At 43.1% G+C, this 16,466-nt stretch overlaps 2 protein-coding genes across 3 annotated transcripts in view; one reads left to right on the top strand and one right to left on the bottom strand.

The window, feature by feature from the left end:
* The window catches only part of SLC39A9 (solute carrier family 39 member 9), a 43,709-nt gene extending 36,298 nt beyond the window's left edge, over positions 1-7,411 (bottom strand). For both annotated transcript variants that reach the window (XR_014712019.1, XM_084630764.1), the window contains exon 1: positions 6,638-7,411. Coding sequence is in view for 1 of the 2 variants with exons in the window: in XM_084630764.1 (XP_084486890.1) it covers positions 6,638-6,733 (96 nt within the window). In the remaining variant the exon portion in view is untranslated. The remainder of the gene's footprint in view (positions 1-6,637) is intronic.
* Positions 7,412-7,561: 150 nt separating this feature from the next.
* Positions 7,562-15,708, top strand: ERH (ERH mRNA splicing and mitosis factor). The gene is made up of 4 exons (XM_084630765.1): positions 7,562-7,864; positions 10,178-10,265; positions 11,938-12,058; positions 15,231-15,708. Exons 1-4 carry the CDS (start codon positions 7,577-7,579, stop codon positions 15,331-15,333), a joined length of 600 nt encoding a protein of 199 aa, XP_084486891.1. The 5' UTR covers positions 7,562-7,576; the 3' UTR covers positions 15,334-15,708.
* The last annotated feature ends 758 nt before the right edge of the window (positions 15,709-16,466 follow it).

Here is a 16,466-nt window from a genome sequence, read left to right as displayed (position 1 = left end):
CCCAGAGGCTAGTGCAGATAAGAAGGCGAAAAAAAATGCACTCACGATGAAATGTTCTCTGAGCTCATGCAGTCCTCCCGCACTGAAAGAATGCGTGGAGGCAAACAATGGCAGAGTCCAGGAAACAGAAAATGAATGAGAGGACAGGAGGGACGAGCAAGATGAGAGGTTGCGGCAGCGTGATGAGAGGAGGCAGGATGCAATGCTGAGGCTACTTGGGGATCAAACTGATATGCTTCAGCATCTGGTAGAGCTGCAGGAAAGGCAGCAAAAGCACAGACCACAGCTGCAACCCCTGTGTAACCGCCCGTCCTTCTCCCCAAGTTCCACAGCCTCCTCACCCAGACACTCAAGAACGCGGTGGGGGGCCCCCCGCTCCGGGCCCCCAACCACTCCACCCCAGAGGATTGCCCAAGCAACAGAAAGCTGACATTCAATAAGTTTTGAAGTGCAATGTGGCCCTGGCCTTGTCCTTCCCTCCTCTCCTCATCCACCACCCCACCCGGTGCTTCCCTCCTCCCCCACCCCTCCCAGGCTACCTTGGCAGTTATCCCCCTATTTGTGTGATGAATTAATAAAGAATGCATGAATGTGAAGCAACAATGACTTTATTGCCTCTGCAAGTGGTGATGGAACTGGGGAGGGCGGTTAGCTTACAGGGAAGTAGAGTGAACCAAGGGGGTGAGTTTTCATCAAGGAAAACAAACAAAACTGTCACACGTAGCCTGATCAGTCATGAAACGGTTTTTCAAAGCTACTCTGATGTACAGCGTGCCCTCCTGTGCTCTTCTAATCACCCTGATGTCTGGCTGCACATAATCAGAGGTCAGGCAATTTGCCTCAACCTCCCACCCCGCCATAAACGTCTCCCCCTTACTCTCTCAGATATTGTGGAGCGCACAGCAAGCAATAACAACAGTGGGAATATTGGTTTCACTGAGGTTTAACCGAGTCAGTAAACTGTGCCAGTGCGCTTTTAAATGTCCAATGCACATTCTACCACCATTCTGCACTTGCTCAGCCTATAGTTGAACAGCTCCTGACTACTGTCCAGGCTGCCTGTGTATGGCTTCATGAGCCAGGGCATTAAGGGGCAGGCTGGGTCCTCAAGGATAACTATAGGCATTTCAACATCCCCAACAATTATTTTCTGGTCTGGAAAGTAAGTCCCTTCCTGCAGCTGTTCAAACAGACCAGAGTTCCTGAAGATGCAAGCGTCATGTACCTTTCCTGGCCATCCCACGTTGATGTCGGTGATCCACCAGTGCCTGCAGCACCACTGAAAAGTACCCCTTGCGGTTTACGTATTGGCTGCCAAGGTGCTCCAGTCCCAACATAGGGATATGTGTTCCGTCTATCGCCCCCCCAACAGTTAGGGAATCCTATTGCAACAAAGCCATCCACTATAACCTGCACATTTCCCAGAGTCACTACCCTTGATAGCAGCAGCTCAGTGATTGCGCTGCCTACTTGGATCATAACAGCCCCCACAGTAGATTTGCTCACTCCAAATTGATTCCCGACTGACCGGTAGCTGTCTGGCGTTGCAAGCTTCCACAGGGCTTTTTTATTGCCACTCGCTTGTGCACTATGAGCACTGCTCTAATCTTGGTATTCTTGCACTTCAGGGCAGGGGAAAGCAAGTCACAAAGTTCCATGAAAATGCCCTTACACATGCGAAAGTTTCACAGCCACTGGGAATCATCCCAGACCTGCAACTCTATGCGGTCCCACCAGTCTGTGCTTGTTTCCCAGGCCCAGAATCAGCATTCCATGGCACGAGCCTGCTCCATTGCCACCAGGATGTCCAAATTGCTGGGGCCCATACTTTGAGAGAAGTCTGTGTCCATGTCCTCATCACTCTCGTCACCACGCTGCCATCACCTCCTTGCCCGCTTTTGCAGGTTCTGGTTCTGCACATACTGCAGGATAATGCGCAAGGTGTTTACACTGCTCATAACTGCCGTGGTGATCTGTGCGGGTTCCATGCTTGCCATGGTATGGCGTCTGCAGGAGAGCAGAGTTGCAATGGAAGCAGTGCCTGACAATGGATGACATGAGAATAGGTATTTATAGAGAACGACGAGAGGACCTGCAAGGTGGAGTTACAGCAGAAGTGGTGGAGGACGACAGTTAGCACTGCGCACGTTTCCTGAGGAAGAACACACGTACCCGGGAGCCCATGACAGACAACATGGAGAAATTCGCTATTGAGACAACAGCAGCAGAGCAGACTTGCAGTGGATGACGACGATTAGCAGTCCTACTGCACCATCTGCTGAAAGCAGTATGGCATCCACACAGAAAAAAGGCACGAAACGATTGTCTGCCGTTGCTTTCACAGAGGGAGGGGTGACTGACGACATGTACCCAAAACCACCCGTGAATGTTTTTGCCCCATCAGGCATTGGGAGTTTAACCCAGAATTCTAATGGGCAGCGGAGACTGCGGGAACTGTGGGATAGCTATTCACAGTGCACTGCTCCATAAGTCGATGCTTGCCACGGTAGTGAGGACGCACTCTGCCGACTTAATGCGCTTAGTGTGGACATACACAATCGACTGTATAAAATCAATTTCTAAGAATCGACTTCTATAATATCAGCCTAATTTTGTAGTGTAGACATACCCCTAACCTCTGTTTGTCAGAAGCTGGGAGTGGACGATGGGATGGATCACTTGATGATTACCTGTTCTGTTTATTCCCTCTGAAGCACCTGGCATTGGCCACTGTCAGAAGACAGGCTAGAGGACTAGATGGACCATTGGTCCACCCCAATATAGCCATTCTTATGTGCAAGAAGTTGTCCTAACTACACTTTCCTGAGTACAACTCTGCTTTAAAGACCCCTCTCCAGCAACATACCATCAGACAAATGGACTTAATTTTAAAAAAATGGCACAAGTGAAAATTACTATAGATGGACCCATGTAAAAAAACCTAAAACCTTGCCAGGGCTTAAACTTTTCACATTAAAAAAATGAATATGAATTCTAGTAAAGGATTAAAACTGGAGTAAGTAGTGAAATTCCTGTTTTGCAAGCATCTAAAATTTCACATTACAGAAGGGATTCAATCCCCAAGGTAGGTTTAAAGAGAAGTCATGAAAATCATTAAAAGGGTTTATTTAAAGGAAAGCTTGAATTATGGCACTGTAATAGTCAAAAATAACAAAGGAGCTCTCAAAAGCACCAGTACACAGTTTATGTCAGCTTGATTTTAAAAAAAAAGAAAAAAAAGAAGTGTGATCAGGAGATGCATAAATGCAGAATGACCCCAACTGTTTTATGACACTTCTTCAAAAAATTTACCATGGCCCTTATACTGATCTGAAAGTCTGACTAGAAGGATTAAATAAAAATTGCAATGGATTATAAAAAGGTATTCTACTCTCTACACAACTACAAAGATGTCACTGCAAAAGTTTAGTTTTTCTTAAACAATTAGCAAACTGCAGTGAAAAAGCAGTCACCATCATCCTAATTTGATACATAACAAGGCCAAGTGCTAGTTCGTGATGAAACTAACAACTTATTTGTTTAAAATATAATCATCAGCTAGTCAGAGGTCAAAGTGAAAAAAAAATACCAGAGAACAAGTAATTTCATGAAAATTAATAATGTATAGTGACACCTCACAACACAAACATGTTGCAATCAGAATCATTAGATTAGCCACATTAGGGTCTTACCTACACACACAAATGTACACCGGTTTAGATAAACTAATGGAAACCACCGTGTGGACACACATTTCATTTTAAGAGTAACTTATATAATTTAGCTTAAACATGTTTCTGAGGCCTAGCCTACACTTAAAATTCTGACAGGCATAGCTACGTCGCTCCCTCAGGGGGTAATCACATAGTTATGCCAACCCAAACACTAGTGTGGATGCATGGCTAGTTTGACAGCAGACTGCTTCTGTGGACCTACCCTACCACCACCAAGGGTGGTGGATTACCTACAACAGAAAAAACCTTTCCATTGCTGTAGGAAGGGTCTACACTATGGTGCTACAGTAGGAGAGCTATAGCACCAGTAGCGGAGACCTGACCTACACACACCAAGTATAAGTTTTAAATAAACAATTTAATACTGTACCCAGCAATGATGATTGTGAAGCTTGGTTGAGGTGGTGAAGTTAGAGGGTGGAAGAGGGTGGGATATTTCCCAGGGAATGCCTTACTGCTAAATGATGAACTAGCATTTGGCTGAGCCCTCAAGGGGTTAACTTGTTGTTAATGTAGCCTCACACTCCACAAGGCAGCACAAATGGAGGGAGGGGAGACAGCGTGGCAGACAGAGAGACACACACCCTGTGTGTAGGAGAGAGAGAGAGAGATGTGCATTGCCCCTTTAAGTATGCCGACCAAACTCTAAGTACATTGCCTTTAAAAAGATCAGGAAGTTGAGACAGCAACTGCAGTCTTGGTCTCTCCCTCTCCCTGTCCTGAGCTCTGTCCTATCCCCACCCTGCTCTATATGGAGAAAGGGTAAGCAGGGGGCAGGAGTAGGGGAGAGGGGGACACCCTGACATTAGGCCCCCCCCTTCCCTCCTCCCCTGCACAGCAAGCAGGAGGCTCCGAGGAGCAGCTCCAAGGCAGAGGGCAGGAGCAGCACATGGCAGCGGGGGGAGGGCTGAACTGCGGGCAATTGGAAGCCTTCTGGGCGGCTGCTGCACAGGGAACTTAGGGTAGCGGATGGGGGGCTGCCGATCTAACCTTGTTCCAAGCCCCCACCAGCTAGCTGCAACGGGCTGTTGTTCCTGAAAGCAGTGGACAAAGTAGGCGGCTGCCAAACAATGTTATAAGGAAGCATTGTGCAACTTTAAACGAGCATGTTCCCTAACTGATCAGCAACATAACAACCTTAACCGAGACGACTTTTAGCGAGGAGTTACTGTAAAATATGCACAGAACAAGAGAACCATAAAATCCACAGTTTTCTTGCAGTCATAAGAGTGTCTTCATGTCAGTCAAGTTAAAAAGAATTTGGGTCTAAACTGACTTGTCCTTATTTGAAAATTAATTAGGTAAACAGATTTTCAGTCAACAATTCACTAAACCATCCCTTAAACAAACTGCTTCACTAAAAATCTGTAGTTATACAGACTTTGGAACCTTCTTTTGAGACTGTCTGCACCCACATCTCACAACATTCTAAGCAAAGGTAATTTCACCCCTAAACTAATCTAGTTTAGAACCCCAGGATTACAGTTTGGAATTAAACCTTGAACAAAGGGAAATAAACTCAATATTTTTGCACACCAGGTTAGTGAATATTCCAGAAAGGCCAAATTCTTGTAACAAGCAAAGGAAGAAAAATGAGGAAAGGATTTACTAGTTAAACCATTACTGCTAATACATAAGATGCTACCTTGCTAATGAGACTATGAGCTGGCCATAATTCCTATTAAGACATTTTCTCTACAAACTTTCAATATCACATTCACTTCTAAACTCCCCCTTTCGTTTACTCATTCCATTATTACAATCACAAATAAAAAAAGTGTAATGCCACTGATATACATCATATCTAAAGCAAAAAGGGAACTCAGAGCCAAGCATTAAACATTTAATTATGGGAAGAAATCCGTTAGTGCCTAACGTGTGTTTTATTTAATAAAAGAAGTTTCTCTCTCTCCTCCAGAAGATACTCCTTCATCTTAATGTCTCTATGACAGTCTTCATTCATGTAAACCCCCAAATCAACGTTGTGTACTTAATGTGCCTTATCAAGGATAAGGCTCCTAACACTATATTATACTTATATCATAAACTCTTTGTGGCAGGAACTTTTATTGTTTGTAAAACACTTAAGACAATGGGGCCCCAGTCCTAACTGGGGGTTCTGGGTGCTACCCCAATATAAAAAACAAACTATTTGGGGGACTGGGAGAGGTGGGGTCACTGTTGAACAATGGAGAACTGTGAAGATATGAGATTCAGCTCATAAGAGGTGAGAGAACAGTGGGTTATTAAATCACCCCATCTTCCTCAAATACTTCAGTAATGTGGACCATATAAGTATCAAAATAGATTACATAATGCTCAGAAGATTTTTGTGAACTCTAGAAGTAATCAAACCCAATTTTCTTTTGGCACAGGGAGAGCAACCATGATGAAGGTTCTGGAATATTATTGTGGAAAATTAAAGAGGGAAACATTGAGTTTTGTAGAGAATTTCTCTTATTATTTGTACTAGTGTTTTTAGAAGCCTTACCCAGACACTATGCAGACATAGTAAAAACCAGTCACTGCCTTCAAGAGTTTATAATCTAAAACCATTTTGAAAAAGAAACATCAAGCTTCTGCCACCTCCCTCCTACTCATGCAGAGTCTTTGTTCTACTTTGGCAATGAGAGGTTCAGATCTGCAGTTCCAAATTAATTGTAGGATTCATTTTAAAGCAATTTAAAATACATTTTACATTCATCAGAGATTCTGTACTGTTGAATGAGATTTAATATTTCACTTAATGTTTCTTTTGAAATCTCCCTAATTTAAACTGTCACTGGTAACAAGCCAGCAGTAGCCCCAAGGGGACGAGCTAGACGAGTTGATAAGTGTCTGTCTCTCTCATTCCCAAGATTCTTGCATGACAAGGGATGGACAGTCTGGTGGAACCTGCTTACCTCTGAAAAATTAACTGCCAAGGGGATAATCCCTGCCACGTAACAGCCAACCAGCATAGCCAGAGACAGCAAACTGATGGACATGAAATCATCCATGTTGTTGCTTTTTGTCCACTCGCTTAAAGTGAAATTCAACTTTTCCAGCTTTTAGTACATGTAGTTTTTCAACTTGTTCAGGTGTTGCGGCTCCAGCAGAGTCATGAAGGTCAGAGGCGCCTCTTCCCCGGTGGTGCCACAAACTCCCTCCCTCCCCCAAGAGCTTAAGTGTGTGAGAGAGACACCCGGCTTTCCTGGCCCTGATCCCTGGATCTGTCAACAGCAGCTGGGATCCCACGATTCTCTCCCTCTCGCCGCCTCCCCTCTCAAGGGCCCCAGGGGATTAGGCCACCCCTGGGGGAGCGGAAAGGCCCTTTCTCTCCCACAGCCCGGGGGCAGGGGGCACCTTTTCGCCCGGGTGAGAGAAGGGCCCACCCCGCTCACAGACGACGCCAGCCCCAGGGGCAACAGAAAGGCCGCTCGCCCCGAGACTCAGCGGGGAGGGAGCCCGGCCCTTCCTACCGGCCGCAGGGAGACGCCGGCAACGCCTTCGCCTTCCCCTGCTGGCCCCTGGTCTCAGCGGATTGGCGGAGGCGGGCGCGGAGCGGTTCCGCGGGGAGCTCAGTCCCTCAGGCTTCCGGCTCCCCTCTGCGCCCGGCGTCCCCCGCGGCTGCCATGGAGGCCAAGTGGCAGCTCCGCAGTCAGACACTTCCCCTTCCCGCGAGCAGCTTCCGGGTTAGCCGCCTGAGCCTCCCCTCAGCGGGGGGGGCTGGAACGGAGGGGCTTTCTCACGTGACTCACTTTCTGCCGCCACTTCCCGCCTGATTCCAAGATGGCGGACAAATAATCGCTAAGGGACCATCTTGGAAGGGGCGAGAGGCACAAAGCCTCTGATAGGACACGATGCCCCTTTCAAAGATGACTACTAAAGTCTCAAAGAACGGCGCCATTGTGCCCCTTCCGGCATACGCAACGCCGGTGACGCTTTGCCTTGTGATATTCTCGCGAGAGTTCCTCTCTCGCCCTGGAGGCGCTCTGGTCTGGCCCCGTGATGTCTATGGTCGGGAACCAAGGGCTGGTTGGCGGTTGGTGGAGTGTTTCCGGTTAGCGCAGGGGATTGCGGGTGACCGTTGGGAACTGTTAGTTCGGGACCGTCACAGTCAGCGGGGCTGTGGAGAACGAGTCGCCATGGTGAGGAGAGGGGGGATCCCGGGGTGCGGGGAGGAACTGGGTCGGTCGGGCCGCGACGTAGTGGTGGCGGGAATGGGTCTGCTGAGGGCGACGTAGCGCTGCGGCCTGGCGGAGTCCCCAGCCGCGTGTCTCCTCCCGCCCCCCGCTCCAGGGCTGGGGACCGAGCGGGATACAGACCCCGCCTCTTCCCGACCGCACGAGCTCCGCGGGGGGAGGGGCGGGGGCGAGTCTGGCTCGCGCGGGGCAAGATCACGGGGACCCTCACGCGGCACCCGGGGGCGGCAGTTTTCTTCCCATCCGCGGTGGAGGAGGGGCCCTGATTCCCCAGCGGACATCTCCAGCCCTCGGCTGCTCCTTGCGCAGGGAGGGGCGAAGGCCCGTGTTTATCCACGCGGGTAGATTCCTCACCCACAGCCCCAGCACGTGTCTGCCCAGGCAGCTGGCCCCTGGGGCAGGGGTTTTAGCCTTAGGGTGACCGAGCTGCACGCGCCGTGGCTGGGCTTGTGGCTTTGTCTGGCTCTCTGTGCTGCACACGTGGGCCCAGGCGGGTTTTCTCACGATGCGTTTTCCGTTTGTTTATACACCAGAAATTCGAGGTTTGTTGTAGGCTGGAAAAGTCTGCGATGACAGGAGAACTAGTGTAAATGAAATCCCCAAAGGGAGTGAAAGGCTTGTATACATCACACGTGGGGAGAGTCAAGTCCAATTTTTAAAAAATCCTTTGCAGGTCACTTTTTAATCAATATAAACTCTTATTCAAAGAGCCGCTACCTTGACTTTGTGGAACATAATGCCATTAAACAGCTTTTTTTTTTTTATTCAAATGTTTTCTTGTAGCACTTGGAACCCAGAGCCCTCTTTATATGTTAGGAAAAGAAAGTGAAATTGATCTGTACTGCTTCACTGGTTAAACTGAGTGAAATGCAAAAAGAGATGATAATCCTAGTGTTTTGTTACTTTCATGTGAATGTGAACTACACTGAAGGAAGCCTACTGATTAGTGCTTTGGTAGCTAACAGCTGCCGGTGAGGAGGAGGAGGAGGATATATTTGAAGCACTTCTGTAAGGGCTAATGCTACTATGACATTCATTTAAGTGAAGTTCTTGAGCCAATTCAAGCAAACTACTACTTCTGGCTGGCAGTAGGAGTAACTTAAAAGCCTGCTACATACCATCTGCATTCACTTGATTGTACTTATATCAGTGCTCTGGCCCTGCCCTCTTTCTATCTCCTGCTTCCCCGATGTCCACTGTTCACTATGGGTGCAGCATCTTAGTCATGTGCTGAGAGCTAATCTATAGTTGGTAGAAGCCTTTCTGCGTGCGTACTGAGTAGATGCTGATGTCTGAGCCTTAGTACTTTGGCTTTCTGCACTATGTTAAACATGTTTTGCTTGGTAATTAAAAGGTGGTAATTAAAGCCATTTTTAAAAGTCCTGACAGGAACATAGTAGGACTTGCTATAACGGATCAGATGAAAGTTCCATCTTGTCCAGTACCGTGTTTAGAGTGGACAGTATCAGGTGCTTTGGAGAAAGGTGCAAGGAGCTAGAAGGTCCTAGAAATTAAAATGCATTCATCCTTGAATAGCTAACTGCAGACTATAATTGTGGAACTTTGTGTTCACTTGTAACTGATGGTGAATACTCAGTCTCATGTTTCATGTGCTGGCTTTTCACCTTGAGGTGAGATTTTTAATATTAGTGAAATGAAAGTTTGATTCCACCCTGGTTTTCCATCATTTAGGGTATTAAAACAAAACCAGTAACTGTCAGCATTTACAATGGAATAAGCAAATAAATATAATCTCCAATATAGTAGGTTTTTTTTAATTCTCATTTCTTTTGTTACGCTGGTGTTGTATTTACAATGGAACAGCCTGGGCCTTGCATACTATTTCTTGAATGCAGTCAGTGCATTTGAGTGTGAAATAATACAAGATGCTTATCTCAGAGAGAAGCACGTGTGTACATTGACAAGTCTCAACTGTGATTGGAAGAAAAAATTGCTGGCCAAAACAGTGCCACGAGGCAGTCCTCTTTTCAGTTTCTAATTCATGGTATAATGTGACATTTGTTTTCTGTACTATAGGCCTCATAGGATTTTTTTAGAAAGAAATGCAAAGTGATTTTAAGACTCTTACTCTGATTCTCCTTTAGACAGTAAGATTTATATGTTACAAGTATATAAGATCTGATTACTAGAAATACAGCTGAATTTGTGTCTTATGGGTTGGTCTTCTAAACTTCAGTTTAGTCTTTGTGTATTTAATGAGTATTTTTAAGTCTGAGTCACTGTCTTGTTTTTGTGCAGTCTCACACAATTTTGCTTGTTCAGCCTACTAAGAGGCCAGAAGGGAGAACATATGCCGACTATGAATCGGTGAATGAGTGCATGGAAGGTAAGCATTGCTGCCTCTGGGATGAAGATGCTTTAGACAATCTCTTCTTGTTAAGGCCAGTTTAGTTTGATTATTTTTTCCAAACTTTCACCTGCTGAGAGAATCCATTCTGAACACGTTTCCTTAAATTAAAAAGGTATAAAAATAACTTAGCAAAAAGTGCCCTATAGGTGTAACAGTTTCCTGCAAGGGGCGAAAGAGTTATTTCAAAAAGACTCTTCGTTGCTTCACAAATCTTCTTCCTGTATTTATTCAGTGTTCTATTCTGACTTTACTGACTAAGGCCCTGAAACTGCAATGAGATGTGCACTGTGCAAGTGGTCTGCCTGTGTGCATCTCATTGCAGGATCAGATCCCAATTTTCTAACTACTAATCCCTACAAAGCAAATACTGCTATGAGCGGTAATCTAGATCCCATTGTTTTGCACATAATCAACTGAATAAATACTAATTACAAACTCTGCTACTAGGAGTATGTGAGCCAGAAAGAAACCAGTTTGACTTTCAGACACACACTGGTTTGCAGGCTAGATGGAAGAAAATGTTTTATTTGTAAATTGGGCTGATTTTATATGGATTCACTGGTGGCATCATTATCTGAGGTGCTAAGCACACTCATCTCTCATTCAAGTCAATAGAATGAGTGTTCAGCACTTCAGGACCAGGCTCTGTGAGACATAGAACCTGACTGTTCAGACTGCATAACCACACATGAAGCAATTTGGGTGTTTAATTTAGCATTACACTTTAGCACAATATAAAGAAGAGTTGACTGGGTTAACATTTAAAAAAATTGGTATATCACGTTAGTTCTTATACTCTAACATCAAGAATTATCTTATTGTACCAACAGCATTAAAGTTTTCCTCAGTTAGATAATTCTTTGCTCACCAAAAAAAAATTCTAAAAGACTTTTTCTTCCAAGATGGGAAATGTTGATTTGCTGCTTAGAGGAATCTTAAATTAATGTATAAAATATTGAACTCTTGTGGGTTTTTTAGAAAATGCAATAATCATATTTTCACCCCTGCTGTAATCTGATCTCTTTACATTTGGAAAAGTGACTTTCTGCCTGTTATGTATGAAAGTCCATTGCTCCATTTGAGAATATTTACTTCCTTGTTTGATGTCTGATCCTGTTGCACAGCAGGCAAGTGTACAGCTCTGTTGCTAGGATTTGTCAACTTTGCTGCTTTAGAACCAGCAATGAGATAATTCTAAATATTTGACCTGTGTACTCAGTAAAAAAACAAGTATATTGTACATTTTTGTAAAATTATGCCTTGAACTAAGTGTAGAATTAAAATCCAGAAGACACTTCTCACTACTTCATAAGATATGTTCTTGAACTATTTGACAGTACTTCCTTAACTGTGATACCTTAAAAAGGTGTAAATAATAGCGACCCATTTCCCACATCAGTGTGTTCTGGGTGCTGTACAAACAATTAGGAGAACTAGTCAACATTGTAAAATTGAAAAAATATTAAAGCTGAGTGGTATTGTCTTTTAAAACAATTCTATAGCATCTGCATGTTCCCATTCCAAATGTGCTTCTATAAACTTTATTGTTGCCTATAACTTTAATACCAGAAGGAACTTATGGCAAACTGAAACCACTAGCCTTTTAATGCCATTATTGATGGTACTGAAAGTTCTTATCTCTCTGCAGGAGTTTGTAAAATGTATGAAGAACATCTGAAGAGAATGAATCCCAACAGCCCATCCATTACATATGACATCAGCCAGTTGTTTGATTTTATTGATGACCTGGCAGACCTCAGTTGTCTTGTGTAAGTACTATTCTGCTGTATGGAAGGTAGTACTTCAAAACACCCATCCTATTTTGCAGATGAAGGGATGGCTTCCCTCCCATTTTGGGAAAACAGCGGTTTTAAAAGTAACAAGGAATCACTTAAGCCTGTGTACAAAATCAGTGATATAATACTTGACAATATTATAATATTTTCCATTCTCACCTGTACCTATCAGTTGCTTACCAGAAATGTGTGTCATTTCTGTTTAAAATGCTCTTTATATTCTGTGAAGTGTAACTAGCTGTGTTGGTGAGGCAGCAGTGTTCCATAAAACAGACTGGCATTCCATATCACCCTTAGCAAGAGTTGCACTGGGACATAACATTTGTCTGAGAGTAAGTACACATAGCTTTGAAGTTGACAGTTCCATTTCAGATTTTATCCACAATAATGCTTATAACAGTTCAGGTATTTGTACCCGAACACATTTCAGTAAGATTACAAATTGCATTATAAACTGCCCAGAACTAGTGCTTGATCCCTCATTTAACAAAAACTTCATAAGAAAACTTTGTACTGGAGTTCCGAATGCTACTAAAGCTTGTCTAGCATGGTTTGTTTCTGAAGAGGCCACAGTGTTGGTAAATCTTACTCTACTGAGGACCATATTGGCAATGTGCTAGGGAGCCTACAGGCTGCACCTAACTTTCCTAAAGTGGAGTACGCTGTAGTCAATTTACCTGGATCAAGACAGAGCATTGCACGTTAGAAATGCGGGGTGGGATATTAAAAAAAAATTACTTAAGGGACTTAAGAACACAAGTCCCATTGATTCTCAGTAACAGTTGTGGTCTTAAGTCACCTAGAGAATCTCACCTGCAGTCTCCAGGGTTCTCCTCTGTATATAAAAGATGAGGGCAGCTCAAGATGGCATTGTAAGTTCTGCATGCTTTCCTCACCAGTGGGTGACTAGACCCATTTCCCCTACTGTTCTGCTCTGGAAAATGCAATTTAAATCTCAGCACTTCTGGCAATTAACAGCTGGTTTTCATACCATAAATATTCAGCTACTTTTTGACTTGCATCCTTAAATTTTGTAGAATAAGACAAGAAGTCTAACATTCAGTTAAACTACCTTTTTCTGTTTATTCAACTGACATGGGCGCAACTGCTCTTCGTAATCAGAGTAGAAGTTAACTGTAAAAGGATTGTCAAAGCATTGGATAACTACTGTAGGAAGTTACGGAGTGTAGTATGTGTGCAGGTCTGTAAGTCTTCTATAAAACTTGATCCAGCCACAGTGAAGCTATTTTTAATAGGTGCCTACCTCTCTCATACAATTACTTGTTTTTATGACGTATTATTTTGAGAAGTCAGAAAAGAGCCTGCAGGCTTTGGATTCCTTACCCCTTCAGATTCATCAGCCAAAGTCATTGACGAGAAGGATGAAAAGATCACTTAATACTAGTTTTGGAAGTTTTATCTTGTCCTTGAGTTCTCCCCCTGCTGTGCCTGATCCCCAGCTACAGCAGTATTGGGGTGGTGCAGGGTTGACCAATCATGCTATATTTTGTTTTCCCCTCTGACAGATTAATGATATGATCCTTGTTTTTAAAAAGGAGCCTCTGTTTTCTAATACAATGTTATGTTTTTTAAATCAGGAGCCTAGTCAAACCTAGTAAGGCCAAAGTGTGTTTGAGCCAAATTCTGTTTTAGCTTATAGTTTCCCACCAGATGGCATACTTAGCATGTAATGTACTGTGCACAGTTTGACTACACAAATCCCTATGCTGCTTGATACCAGATCTTTCAATGCAGCTTTAATTACTGATTCTTAAAGATACATTTAGTGCTCTGAGAATTAGTAAAAACCTAGTAACTTATCCTGAATGTATCTATTAAATTGCATAGAGATAAGGAAACACTTGTCACAGTCTTGCTGGGTTTTTAAAGGTCTTTGGTGAGATTTTTTTTTTTCTGTTTGTTCCGTAAAACCTCTAAAGTATCTTGGACTGAATCAAATGGCATTACAGATCTTAATTTTTGGCTCATCCACGGCTAAATGCTAATGATCCCTTTCTTGTCCTTGTCACGTGGGTAGAAAGGATTGTGTTCAGAGATGTTCTGTTAATCCTGTTACACCACACTTTCTTGGAGTATCCAGGTCAGGCACTGTATATTTTAAAAGGCACATCCCAGATTTAAGTATTAAAACTGGGCATGAAGGGAGAAATCTTAGTACTGCATCTACACAGATACCTCCCTTCATGCATCAGCTTGCTGAGTTGCTTTTGCTATAAGTAGCTAGGACTGGCAGCAGTGGAGGCAGTGTTTTAATATAATGTTTCCTGGGTCTGTCAAGAGCTTGGTGATGAACTTTGTGTTACTTTATACAGTAAATGAGCTCAAATAAATTTGTAATCCCTGACTTGTAAAGAGAGAATGAATGTGTGAGAACTTAGATCGCAGCCTTCTTTTTTGGGGAGCGTGCTTGTTCTGGGATCTAGACTCTCATTGCCAGATGATATGTGAATGGGTTGCTGGCTGGAGCTGCTTCCTTATTCTCTTGGCTTTGATCTTTTGTTAGGGAGAATGAAGAAAACACTTAAGAGCTCTATAAAGCCTCACATGACTTGAAGATCTTTGGTTTAAAAAAAACTTCTTTAAAGATTATAAGCACAAGTAGAAAATCTGTGGTCTTAAATTCCAAATTTCTCACTTATTTAATGTTTGAAAATTAATACCTTGCCTGCTGTTTCTTAAATTCAAGGAGGACCAGCATTTTGATTTTTTAAAAATGTTTCATGACTTGTGTACAATTCTCAAATTCTGAGGTGTTAAACACTTTTTAAAGGCTTTCTCTCTTCACTTTCTACTTTCTGTAGATGGAGGAAAATCATTTTCCTGAATTTTAATGTAAAAGAGAGAGAATGTGATCTAGTAGTTACTGGTGCTTGAAACATCTGGGTTCTGTTCCATGCTTTTCAACTGATTTGCTGTGTAACTTGATCAAGGTTACTTCAGCTAAAATTCCCACTCAGTCAAATGGAAGCATGATTAGGCTTCAGCTATCTGTCTGTAAAACATGGATAATTACTTTGCTATCTCACACACTTTGTGAGCTTTACAAACAGTTGTTAAGCCTCTTCTGAAATGTAAAACCAAAGGACAAAGCAATGTTACATTAACCGTTTTTTTCTTTCCCTAGTTACCGTGCTGACACTCAGACATACCAACCCTACAATAAAGACTGGATAAAGGAGAAGATCTACGTCCTCCTCCGCAGGCAGGCTCAGCAAGCAAGCAAATAATGGGGCAGCCTCATTATGGGGCTTGGGGAGGGCTGGACAACAGGTGTGTACAGTAGTAGAAGTTTTGTATTATAGTCATCCTGTTGTCATCTTGTTAAACTAGTCAGGACTGAATGTATTGTTAGAGATGCAAGGATTTTGTTCAGTTTGAAACCCTCTTTTTAGTGTAAATGAAGAAGAAACTGTAACATCTTTGGCAGGGATTTAACTTTCTTTCTGGTTAGCTAATAATCCTACTTTTGTTCAACCCCCTAGGGCTGTTCATATGCTTCACCAGATTCACTGTATGTGCCCTTCTGCAGGATGTCCAACTATTAGTTATGTCATTGAGACAAAAGACTTAGTGGAAAATAAAATGAATGCTCTTTAGTTAAATCTTATGTGTACTGGACTTCTTATCTGACTTGTAAAGCACTTTAGAGTAATTTAAATCCTACTGGTCAGTGTGCTGTATAACAGGGATTGGAAGGAGTACGTGGACTGAACTCTGAAAGATTTTCTGTTGCATAGTGTATAGCTTCATATGAGCAAACTTTTTCCTAAGTGCTGCAAAACAACAAGGTCTGTAAACAAAGTTGATGGGTCTCTTGGACTGAGTGCTTATGGCTTTGATAGAGCGCCCAGGATTTATACTTATTGCTGGTGAAAATCTTTCCACTTGGAGTATAAAAGGAAAAGGTTTGTTAGTATAAAGCTATGTGGTATGCAAGAAAAAAATCTTTGAAACACGTAGGACTGAACAGTCTGGAAGGAGTGTATGCTGGTTAAAGTAACGCACAATTTAAAAGGACAACTAAAATTCTTAAATACTTAATGGGTCATGTGGTGACAAAGAACATCATGTTTATAGTGGTGTTGCCTGAAGCACTCTTACATTTATACTAGAACTGGCAGTTCTTTAATATTGAGGGGTCTGATTGCCATGAGTGGGGCTCACCTTTATCTGTTGAAAGGTTTAATGTATTTATAAACAAAGTAAACTATCGAGGAAACAAACAGTGTTTGAACATTCTGCTCAGTATACTAATTTAGTTAGAGGGATAAGTGTCCTTTTGAGGCCCCAAAAATGTATTTTAAAAGTTCTGCGACACATTGTGTTTTGGAAGACTGTCTTTCAGGGATGCTGCATAGAA

The sequence above is a fragment of the Lepidochelys olivacea genome, assembly GCF_965140295.1.
Source record: "Lepidochelys olivacea isolate rLepOli2 genome assembly, chromosome: 6".
Classification (NCBI taxonomy): domain Eukaryota; kingdom Metazoa; phylum Chordata; order Testudines; family Cheloniidae; genus Lepidochelys; species Lepidochelys olivacea.
Note: the sequence above shows the minus strand (reverse complement) of the source record. Positions and strands in the feature narration are given on the sequence as shown.

Excerpts from the sequence above, each read along its gene's own strand:
- ERH (XM_084630765.1), top strand. The coding sequence starts at position 7,577 with ATGCCCCTTTCAAAGATGACTACTAAAGTCTCAAAGAACGGCGCCATT. Across the intron at positions 7,865-10,177 it reads GTGGAGAACGAGTCGCCATG|TCTCACACAATTTTGCTTGT; the intron begins GTGAGGAGAGGG and ends GTTTTTGTGCAG. Across the intron at positions 10,266-11,937 it reads GGTGAATGAGTGCATGGAAG|GAGTTTGTAAAATGTATGAA; the intron begins GTAAGCATTGCT and ends ATCTCTCTGCAG.